This window comes from Micromesistius poutassou (genome assembly GCF_964030765.1).
Source record: "Micromesistius poutassou genome assembly, chromosome: 4".
In the NCBI taxonomy this organism is placed as follows: Eukaryota; Metazoa; Chordata; class Actinopteri; order Gadiformes; family Gadidae; genus Micromesistius; species Micromesistius poutassou.
In genome coordinates, this window is record NC_140274.1 from 12959465 (window position 1) to 12971734 (window position 12270).

Here is a 12270-nt window from a genome sequence, read left to right on the forward strand (position 1 = left end):
GTAAATGTCAGCTTTGTTCTGCTGCCACAGAAAACAGCATCAAAGTGTTTCAATTCAAAGTAGGTGTCTGTCAAAACAATCTTTTTAGTGATTGTCACCAAAATCCATAACATGTCTGTTATTGTCAGCGGACATGAATTAAAAGAGAATAAGTAATATGATACAAAACAAGCGCATGCATAAATAAGGATTAGGGAAGCTTTGTTCACGTATATATTTTTTATAACGTAACATTTTGAAGTACATGAAGTACATTTTAGAAATAGAAGCTACAGTTTATAAAACTTTCCAGCAGAAATCATTGATGGGCCAGCATCATAGCCTTTTCTCTAGCAGACAGGTCTATTTCCTAGACATATAAAAAATAAAAATAACAGAAAAAAACGCTACATTTTTGTCTTGTACTACCTTTTTTTTCCAAATTCCCATGAAAGCACCAGCTGTCTGCATCTCTTGTATTTTAAAAAATATAAATTATTGAAAAATATTCAAATGTTTCTGAACTTAATACATTAAAAAAAATGACCTCATTAACAAAATTACAGAAACACTGTTAAAACATACAAAAACAAACATACAAAACAAATGTCCTTTGTGTACTGAATCCATTCCTAGATATGCATATGACACAATGTATTGGTATATATATATATTCATATATATTTGCCGAAGTCGGTTAACTGTAAAGAACTGTGCAATAAACTATTATCTATAACACTCATTAAGTCATTATTTTTCCTGAAAATTTCTTCAATTTAAATTCTTAACTGTTTAAGCTACATAAGGATTCACCTTAAAGCCAAGAGTACACACATTCCTTTCTTATTGGGAAAACAAAAATGAAAATCAAGAACAACTGGCTTCCAGGGCTTTTGACAACGACAGACAATATGTATACATTTTGTTTGCTCTAGCATAAAACATTCTTTTGACATTTAAAATAACCTGAAAATGACAAAAAATTCAAGCCAACAGTGTTTGTTTCATAAGACTTCAATATGCACACAAATGGTATCGACCAGCAGAGTTTGACTGACTCAGTTAAAGACCAGGCCTGGCTCTGCTGAGGATACCCAGTGAAGGTCAGCATTTGGATGTCAATGCTGACTAATGGGGACTCTCAAGCTGGTTGGCAAATAAATATCATAAATGTGTAAATAGCTTCTTTTTTTTGTTAGTTTTATTTTTTACAATCAATTGGAATACATACACCAGCAAAGGTGTTTTATGTTCATTCTAAAGCTATGTGCTTTGTATTATGTCAATAAAATATAAGAGACCATGTGATATAAAAAAAGAAAAGTGAAACATTTAGGGTCTCTGTGTTATTTTGTCTATGGCGCCCGGTCAGCCATTGCTGAAGACCTCACGTGAGTTTTGGTTATTATTTCTGCTTTGTCTCTTGCTTGTTTGTAAAAGTTGGGTCTCAAAGCATTGAAATACAATCTGGACAAACAGACGCTAACTCTCTTCTCATCCATATGGGTAACAGTCAGCCACTGTAAACAATAACATTTGTATCCTAATAAGATATTTCTTGACTTTGGCTTTTCCCATAAGGCCAGTGTTCTGCCACTGTTCCCAATGGAAACATTAGAGAAAAATGCTGCCATTTTGCTCAAACATCTAACCAGTGAATTAATCTCTCATACTCCATTTGCATCTCGCAATCTGTTGCCTTTGTTCCATCGCTCACCATCTCCATCTTTATCTACACCTTCCTCTGTATTAATACTGCTCTATATGTATGTTTGTTCTGCAGATGATTGCAACCAGTGATATATACAACTCACATGAGGCAAACATTTGGCAGCATACATCGATACCTTCCTTCTGATGATTCCAACTTCCCTATACACGTTTCACCCTAAATACAATCAGTTTTTAAACTTTCTCTATTTGCCCTAAATTTAACATTAAGACCTTTACAGCAGTTCCTCAAGCCCACATACAAAACGCATAACTACTTAAGAAATAAATCCAGTCCCTAAACTACCCTTTATGAAAAGAAAATGGTGGTTTGACAGCATTAGAAACAATGTTCAAACACTTTGGTTCCAAAGCAACACGGAACATGATGGGGACAGTTGGGAAGCGAAAGAAGTGATCAATTGTGCTCATTAATATGCATGTTAGGCACCTAGTGGCCAGAATACTGAAGATGCACACAACTTAAGATTGTCTGAAAACCGCTAGAACTAATTCTAACCTGATGTTTGTGAAACTGCCATGGTTTCAGTCACTGTATTCATGAACCTGTTATGAGGCGTCTGTATGTGTATGCCGAGGTGTCAGTTTCAAAGCGTCAGACCGTTTTTCAGCCGTCTGTGTGAAACACTCCTGGTATGAGTGAACAACAAGCCCCCATAGCAGACCGTTAACAGGCCAGTGTAGTTTAGTCTTTTAAACCAAGACGGCTCATTTTAGTTGCTTGTCAAAAATTAAAACAAAAATGGACTTTAGCTCAAAAGGGTTAACACTGCAACATCTTCATTGTAAAAGAAAATAACCCCTACAACATAAAAATATATAAAATACAGCTGAACCAATGTATGCTCGATAAAATGCACAATAGGAAGGGTTTTTGACGACAATATAATACTGGCACAAGTAAATGCTTCTCAAACAATGGAAAATAGAAAACAAAAACACTTTTTGGTCCTAGCTGAGAACTCTACCCTTGCAGTCATTACGTGACTAGAAAAGCGTTGTGGGAATGTGACATGTTCTTCCTTTTTTTGATCCATTTATGAACAGATTTCCATAGCAGGAATACTATGGTCAACCAATGGTAGCTCCGTTCAACTATCTTGGCTGTCTTTTCTTGTGCTACTTTGACAAGAGAGAAACCTCTACTTTAGCAGGTAGCGTTGCATTGGCCTTGCACAGCAAAGTTCACTTCTGCATATACCACCTACTCACCCGCACTCACACGCACTCACACGCACATGTACAGTCACACACACACACACAAACACACACACACACACACACACACACACACACACACAGGCAGCAGAGTATGAATAGTTGTACTTTCGCCATGTGCTTGCGTGGAAAACACTGTAGGACGGGAGCTCTATTATGAGAAGGCCCACAGTTAGTCATAAAAAAAAAAGGTTTAGATCCTTCCCTCTCAAAAAACAAACAATTAAATCAAAATGACCCACTCCACCAGACATTTAAAATCTCAGTTTTGAGTCCACAGTTCCTATTTGTTCCTCAACGTTACTTTTCTTTTCTTTTTCGTCCTTCATTCCTTCCTTCCTTCCTTCCTTCCTTCCATCGCCTCCTTCGCCCGTCCTTGCTTTCACTCGTCAGTGTCTGGCTTAACGTCCAACATGGCGTGCAGCTCCTCAGGGGTGTACCCCAGCAGGCTCTTTAAGTCACACACGAAGCGGTACACGTAGCGCTTGCCCGACGTCTTGTGGATGATGTTCTTGTCGTAGTAGTAGCGCAGGCCCCGGCTCAGCTTCTCGTAGTTCATCTTGGGCTTGTTTTTCCTCTTGCCCCACCTCCGGGCAACCTGGCCGCACAAGCAAAGAAACATTTGTATTGTTATTTACTTTTTTATTTCTTAGACTACGGGTGACGAATGAGTGACATTGGCTGGGTGTCAATTGATCATGTTGCAATGGGGATGCACCAGAGTTGGATATCTGGACAACAACTTCTGAAACAACAGCTAATGGGTCTTCTAAATATTGGCAGGATTAACCATGGTTTTATTCATCCCACCCCACCAATGTTGTTACTAATAAAAAGTTTGAAACCCCTCGGTGACATTACAAAACAGAACAAAACCCAGCAGTTGCCGGATGCCAAAAAGTGAGGAGCAAAACAAACACATAAAATGCGACCGACAGGGCAAACAGATAGATGGAGATGCAGGCTCATCTGGCCTACTGCTTAGGACCTCCCGTGTAGCATGTGTCAATGGCCCGCGGGGGTTGTGACCTCTCACCTCATCCGGGTCGGAGAGCTTGAACTCCCAGCCATCACCAGTCCAACTGATGAAGGACTGGCAGGACTTGTCCGTCAGGAGCTCCAGGAGAAACTGCCACAGCTGGATGGGACCGCTGCCTGTGGAGAACAGGGGGGAGACGGTAGGGGGTTAGGATGGGGGGGGGGTGAAGGAAGCCGTTTGGCGTGGAGTCAGGGATGCTGTTGGTTGATACAGACATGTGGTTATTAAGGGGAGGGGGTTCCACTACAGTAGCAACAAGCTGGTTGGAGCCGCTTTGTGTGATAGGAGTTAAGGGGTGAGGATTCCTCACTGGAATATATATGTACTGTATATATACATATACATATCCATGCAACATATGGCTCTTAAGCTTTTCTAAGTTTAGACAACAAGGGGTTTCTTGTGTTCCAACAGCTTTACATCTTAATCCTGACATGATTCCCCTCTATCCGAGGAGACACACAGAGTGCAGTGAGTCTCACGCTTCCAGACAGCGCAGCTCCGAGAGTGGACATCCTCACAAGTCGGGTCCCATCTAAGTCATAAGGGGCCTTTGTTTGCCAGTTGTCATGCCTAGCGTGTGAACAGCCTACAGAATATTTCAGTTTCTCTATGCGTTCCACGCGGGTGAAATCATTTGGGTTCAAAATAAAAATGGGCAGCGCTGCATGGCGATTTATAATGGACCTTGAAGGACGCCATGTCAGACTGTGTGTGTGTGTGTGTGTGTGTGTGTGTGTGTGTGTGTGTGTGTGTGTGTGTGTGTGTGTGTGTGTGTGTGTGTGTGTGTGTGTGTGTGTGTGTGTGTGTGTGTGTGTGTGTGTGTGTGTGTGTGTGTGTGTATAATGAAAGCATTTAACTAAGTACACTTTCTTGCTCACTCAATGGAAAATACTTTTTTCTTCTGCATGCAGTGAACTGACATGGAACCAACTAGTGGTATGAGGCAACTGAATTCCTTGGGTAAATTTAAATAAACCAAAAATTATCATTTCAGATTACACTGGAAGTGTATTTAATGGAAACATAGTAACATTTAACTGATAATACTTATTCACCTTAGATAAAATACCAATAATACGTCATGGAAAAAATGAGGTTAAGTCAGATGAAGAAAAAAAAAAAGGCACTGTTCCCTGCACTAGATTTCTGTGGTTACCTTTGATCTTGGGGGTTTCAGTACATACACAAACCAAAACCTTTTTTTCTTTTTTTAACATGTGTGTAGCACTCACACCTGCTGCAGCACGCAGAACACATGTGGCACAACGCACAGCGGGAACAAAAGGCCAAACAGCAGCTACCCGAAAGACACACGCTTCTTCAACCGCCTCTTTCTTTAACTGAAGCTACACATTCCGTTAAAAAATAAAACCCCAGTTTCTACTAAAGGGTACATTAACATTATAAGGGGGGAATGATGCGGGGGAAGCCATTCCAACGTGGCTGAATGGGGTGCCGCCTCAACACTGGGATTCTTTCAGACGGACTGATGCACATTCCAGAAGGCCTGCAGCTCTAACAGTGGGCCCACATAAGGGCGATACAGTGGCCATTTACTACCCCGGGCTGGGGTAGTAACCCACCCCAACAAACCCAGGCCCACTACAAGCCACTCAGGGCAGAATGTATGTGGCCCTCCCCCCAAATAAAAAAACTTTCCAAAAATATTCCAAGAGCCCCCATTGTGCATTGATGGTCTACAGTGAGGCCCAACAACACCAAGTCACAGCAAGTGTGAGGTGAACCGCTCGCTCGCTTTAGCGTCGTCAAATGTCTGCAGCACTGCGAGAATAAACTCTAATCCGCACACACACACACAGCAACAACCAATCGGTTTCATCTCAGGCCCAGAGCAGCGATGAAGATACGTGTAGATGACTAGCCGAAACCTCAAGAGGTGTCAACAGGAGCTCCACTTCTCTCTCTCTCTCTCTCTCTCTCTCTCTGTGTTATCAGTCTCCTGTCCCCGCTGCAAGTGGCTGCCTGACAGCCCCTGGGTGACAGGAACAGGTCACAGGAAGCTGAGTTGAGCGGCATATTTAAAGGCCCACGGTTAAATGCTCTTATTTCTTGTGGTGGTGGTTTTAGATGTTACAGAAGGGTAGCGGGCCGTTATGCTTTCTTGAGCGGGTATAGCCTACTCGTTCCCTGACTTCACAAGTCGACGGTGAATGTGTAGGTGAGTCGATGGAGGAGAAAAGTAATACTGAAACCGTGTACATTCACTTCAGATGTTGAAAGGCGGGTTACAAAAGAGGATCCATTCAGGGTTGTTTCCTGAGTGTACATTGAAGAACACGAGGAAGTAGTAAAAAGTCGTCAACTCCATTCAGATTTATTTTTCTTATATAATCATCATCTCCTAGAAAACAGTGAGAATGGGTGGGGGGCGGGAGACAGATTTCAGCTCTTTCAGAAGTGCAGAAAGAGGCCTTTGAGAGATGAACAGATAACTATGCACTCCGGGCTCGTGCACACGGGTAAAAGCAACGGCTGCTGCAAGCCAACCCAAGACAACCCTGTTTTTTTTTTTTTTTAAATAGGTCGGGGTGTGGGCTGCAGATAACGTGGAGGGGGAGGGGGGGGGTGGGGGTGATGAGCAATGAAGGCGGAAGAGAAAAAAAAACAAGGGAGTGTTACTTTGTTGTGTTTCTTTGCGCTAGCTATGCAGGTCGATGTAGAGTAAAAAAAATAAAAAAGGTGTGTTGACTTGTCATAAAGGATGTGGAGTTCAGAGAATGCAGTTGAAGCTGGTGTAACGCAAAGGCCAACAGACTAAAGTTAAGCTTCAATAAACACACAGTCAATCGAGTTGACGGACCAACAAATGTGCACATGAGCATAGCGCACAGCGTCAATGTGGGGACATGCATATGTGACCATTTGTGTTAGGAAATCATTTGTGTTTGAAATGATCTTTACTAGGGACCACAAGGCTTAACCCTCCCCTCAACCCTTACCCTACAACAAAATGTATTCTTATTGTATTCGTATTCCTGCCCACCCCCAACAGCCCCCCCCCCATTAGTCGACTCCTTCTCCCCCCCTGAAGGTTCGCCATGGCGACCACCGCCACCTGCCAGGCCTCACCTGTGTATCCGGCGAGCGCGGCGGCGGGGATGACGGGCTTGTCCTTGTTGAGCTCCGAGCGCTCCCTCACGTAGTCCTTGAAGGTGCCCTTGGGCTTGTGGCCGTGCAGGGCACTGGGGTAGTCCTCCGACTCGAAGCTGTCGTAGGAGGGCACCCGCTGCAGGCTGCTGAAGGATGACTGGCTGCTCCAGGAGTGGGTGAGCCGGTCACAGCTCTCCAGGCTGTCGATGCTCTCGAAGGAGTCCTGGCCGCCCAGCTTGCCTGTGGGCGGTGCGGCAGAGGGGGTACAACAGTCAGGAGAGGAGAACGGTTCTGCTGCTGTTCTTACAAAAGTGGCGTTGCAGGATTAGGTGTTTTTCTATATATATTTGGGAGGATTTGAGACTTTTCGTATTTCAAACGTCGAGCCTAAATTTGAGGCACGATATCGAATGGCCGACGTGAGAGACGTGTAGCGCAGCAGTGGTAATGAATGTGCCTTTGTAGCACAACCCGTGAAGAGCTTGCTCTCGATACATCTCTCACCATACGACGCTTCATTTTTGGCACAGCTGCCGTTTGACTCTTGCATCTAAATGCAGGACAATCTCTCAAAGGGCCCAGCTATTTCAGGGCCTTGGGAACGATAAGGCCAGTCTTTCAATTGAGTGTCATTAATGAATTGCAGATAATAGAGTGATCTTCAATTACCTAAATGGATGCCAGATGTGGGCATCAAGCAGAACTACAAATACTTTCCCACGTTCTGAGAAACACCAACAAGTCCAAAATCATAAAATGCGTTGGGATGAACAGTGCACAGCCATTGGTCATCGTGCATACTTGTCCTAAGGCTGGGTGCGTTGTTAGGAGCCGTGTATGCTACGACTTCGTGATATTCCCCGTTCATTTGCTCAGCTGTGGGATTGGAGGGCAGGAAAAATCCCAGCCTTACGGTTATTAATGTAAACCTTGCTCCTAATTCCTCTTTAAAGCCCTTAGTGGGAAAGCAAACAATGCTACGCGTTTGGCAGTGCAGACGGCCAGCATCTCATGAGAACACGCTCATAACATCTTGCTGAGGTTACAACACCCAGCCTGTTTGGAATATGCAGTGCAAGAGAGCAGAACCCGAGAAGTGAAGACACTGTGGCTTTTCTTGGGTTTCCTCTATCTGACGTAAACAATGGTGTTCTTTTTCGTTCTGCTAATGCAGGCTAGAGTGCATGCGGTGGGAACCACAAGGCAACTATGAAGACATTTTTGTATTTTTCATATCACACCAAAAGCAATAAGTGATACAATATTTTGATAGAATCAGCAGCCTTGGTTTGCACAGGGGATGTGCATGTGCATTTCACGTAAACCAGCCGACAGACACACGCAGAGATGCACACAGGCAAGCATTTTATTTTGCCTAACTCGTAACACCAAACAATAATCGCAGTGTGTATAACTGAGTGGCATTTAACAGAAGGGACTTGGCAGAAATGGAATATAATATTCATGCAGATGTTTTATTCATGTATGATCCCAGGAAAATAAGAATTGTTGTTCTTTGCTAAGATTGAGCCCTTTATATTTATATAGGAATTTTCACTTTGGTAGCCAAGAGAACTAAATACAATTTATGAATCTATCCCGGAAACTCATCACTTGGCTACTCGATGCCGCATAGAGGTTGACAATTGACATCATTTTGTAAGTACATACTGGCACCTGATAGGCCAGTACAGGCCCGCAAAACTTCCCCTACCTCGTTGTGAAGTGAGGGGAAGAGGACGGTATTCCCCCACTGCCCCTTTCCCTCTGCAACCTCACCACTAGATGCCCCTAACTCCTACACACTGCACCATTAGCATGAATGGCACGCTTACTATACGAGTTACATGCAGCATCCACAGCATTGCTTCAACAGCACATGACTGAACGTGTGTGTGATTAGGAGAGAGCCCTCACCTCTGCTGATGCGCCCCACACACATGTTGTCAGGAGACACTACCTCCTGCTTCACAGAGAAGTATTCGGTCTGCAGGGAGTTGAGGGTGGCGTCGCGCAGGATGACGCTGGGATACTCGCTCTCGTATTTGAGGGAGATCAAGTCCTCTGAGCTGATTGGGTGGAGCGTCTGGTAGGACTCTGTGATGAAACCCGGCTCCGAGTATTCTGATGGAGGGACACACTGAGCGTGCTCAATACCATAGCCTATACGAAGGGAGGGAGAGTATGTATTGAGTGTCATGGTGTATTGTGCTCAATTCATAGCCTTACTATTAGATTGGCACCGTTGGCTTACATTAACTTCTCCGTAAACTTTGAAATCACATTTGTAGTTTGGGTATTGAGTGGATTTTCTTAAGAGTAATTACTTTAGTAATTACTTTAATACAATCAAAGTACTTACTGACAAAGTAGTCTGAGGTATATCGGGATTCCTGGAAGTTGGAGGACAGACCGATGACAGGGAAATGCTTTGTTTCCTCTGTGAAAAATAAATAAGAACACACGTAAGCGACCTCCTCATTGATTTTTATATAATATGTAACTGCATCCACATGATCAAATATGTATGAGCACGGCTAAATTGTATTTTCCTCTTTGGCTCCTGTTACTGTTCACAATGCTCTCTTCATTGGGTGACTATACGGCTGGAGAGATCTTCCCTTAAACCCGCAGGAGATTGTCTAATCAAAAAGAACGTATATAGTGCAAAGTAGGGCAAATTGGTATTTATCATCCAATGCGTCTAGCAATGCTAACAACACGTTCACAAAGCATAGAACCTCGAACTGCCCCAGAAAACGTTATCCTGGCACTACGCAACCCTCCGCTCACCTTTCTGGAGCATCTCTAAATGTTCCCAGAGGATGTCGCCCACAAAGTCGGGGGCCAGGTCCAGGAAGCGCTCCTTGCCCAGAGCGCACAGGATGGCCCCGTTCATACGGAACTTGTGGTAGTCCACGTTCTTCAGGCTGAACTCGTTCACCGTCCACGTCAGCCACTCGGCAACATGGCTGTCTGTCCACTGTCTGGGGTCTACACATGGAGCAGAGAAGGCATACATGGTCCATTAAAGAATATGTAATAAAAAATATCTATCTTGAGGCCTTGGTGAAAAATAGTCAGGATGTCGTCATGACTAATTCGTCATGATGAAGAATAAGACCTGAAGTTATGAACCCAATGTAAGTCATACCAAGCAGTGTGTAGGACTATTCAGTAGACCATGACACTTCACCCAATACTGAAATGACACAGAGCGACACAAAACCTGTGGGCTTGCTTTGTCGAGGGAGTGTGTTGACTCACTGTGTTGTTACCCCCAGAAAGACAATTAAAATGTCAGATTGTGGCCTATATGTTCATGCAGTTTTAAAGTTCCCATGCTGTGTCACTGTCACTAAAGCTCAAAAACATGCTATGGAGAATTCACAACAATTTATGTCACATATCCCAAAAACCTTGGTTGTGCAGCAACCATATGGCTTAGATCCATGCAACTTCTTTCAAAGGTAACATAAAGCTCAATGTAAATGTAAACACAGCGAAAGGCATGACTTATAGTTTCAGTTTTACAGTGAATGCTATTTCTAAACAGCCTAGGGAGGACCTGTGGTCGGCCTCACTTTAGGGACACATCTCATTACTTCCACCGTCTGTCTCCCCTGAACGTCTGTGCTCTCGGTATCTCCCAGTCCGACGGCCTCAGTTTAAACAGCTGTAATGTAAGGCTATATTCTGAAATGAGTGGGTGTCTGCTTCCTTCAAATGGATCCTCCCAAGTCATGCTTGCGTCATACGTTAACCGAAGCGACCAAAGTCTAATACACGTCAGTTAAATTTTTGTCTTTGGAGAACTGAATGGAGGGATGATCAGTGGTCATCACTCAGTGAAAGAGATATTTTGACTTGAACAGGTGTCCACTGGTCTTACCTTTGGGAATGCCCAGTCGCTGCTGTTCCTTGGTGAAGCCGCTAAACGTGGCCTTTAGAGCCTGAGACATCATCTCTTTGCTTCCTGGGGTTAGCAGGGGGACATCTCCACACTCCAGATCTGCCCATGCCAAACCAGAGACACACACACACACACACACACACACACACACACACACACACACACACACACACACACACACACACACACACACACACACACACACACACACACACACACACACACACACACACACACACACACCAGGTTATTTTCATGATGCTAATATTATTCGAATGATCCATCAATGGTACTTGGAAATGGAAAATGGAAAATAAAGGCATCTTTTTTGGAATACATTAAATTGGTTGATAAGAGGCTTAGAGTGCATGTGGCTGTGTACACAAAGATGTAATAAAAACGGTTACACACCCAAACACGTACACGTACACACACACACACACACACACACACACACACACACACACACACACACACACACACACACACACACACACACACACACACACACACACACACACACACACACACACACACACACACACACACACACACACAAAATCCACGAAAAGTTGCTCATGATCAACAACTGAGCTTTTTGATTACATGCCGTCTAGACAGACAATGTCTCAGCACCTGATGTAATTTATTAGAAGAGCAGCCTGGCAGATTGAGGGATCCATTCCATTCACATGCACAACGCACAACGCACAAGCACAGTCACAGTCACTGAGGTGGAATTCAATAAAACGTCTTTTTTGCATAATCCTAGAGTTTAACCTTCATCTCTATTATACTGAGAAACAAAACAAAAAAACATTGCAAACTATATGACCTAGGTTATTACATCAACCACACACACCCTGGGTGGGGAAAAAAAAGGAGGGCCCCCACTCCCCCCCCCCCATGTTGGGCTATTACACACAGTGGCTCCACTGTCACCACCAGGGGTCAGACACAAGGGGAGCCAGGGGTCAGGGGATGAGGCGATGATGTCAGCGGTGGGGGGGGGTTGTTGAGGATTTGGTGGACTGGGAAAGATGGACGAGTGGGTGGGTGGATGCCCTGATGGTCCTCGGGGGGGAGACACACTGGCCTCACTGTTCTCAGTGACACACACACACACACACACACACACACACACACACACACACACACACACACACACACACACACACACACACACACACACACACACACACACACACACACACACACACACACACTCCTTTGATGACTTTTAACAGAGACTGCTGGCTTGCTGCTGATGAAATTA

General features: G+C 44.0%; 1 protein-coding gene across 4 annotated transcripts in view; it reads right to left on the minus strand.

Annotated features, from left to right (window-relative positions):
• Positions 1–207: 207 nt before the first annotated feature.
• The window catches only part of ets1 (v-ets avian erythroblastosis virus E26 oncogene homolog 1), a 34791-nt gene continuing 22728 nt past the window's right edge, over positions 208–12270 (minus strand). For 3 of the 4 annotated variants that reach the window (XM_084467175.1, XM_084467174.1, XM_084467177.1), the window contains 7 exons: positions 10974–11093; positions 9875–10075; positions 9444–9521; positions 8999–9244; positions 7061–7321; positions 3965–4083; positions 208–3526 (listed from right to left, as the gene is read on the minus strand). In XM_084467175.1, coding sequence (XP_084323301.1) covers positions 3311–3526; positions 3965–4083; positions 7061–7321; positions 8999–9244; positions 9444–9521; positions 9875–10075; positions 10974–11093 — 1241 coding nt within the window. In that variant the 3' untranslated portion in view covers positions 208–3310. The remainder of the gene's footprint in view (positions 3527–3964; positions 4084–7060; positions 7322–8998; positions 9245–9443; positions 9522–9874; positions 10076–10973; positions 11094–12270) is intronic. The other variant, XM_084467176.1, reaches the window with a different exon arrangement.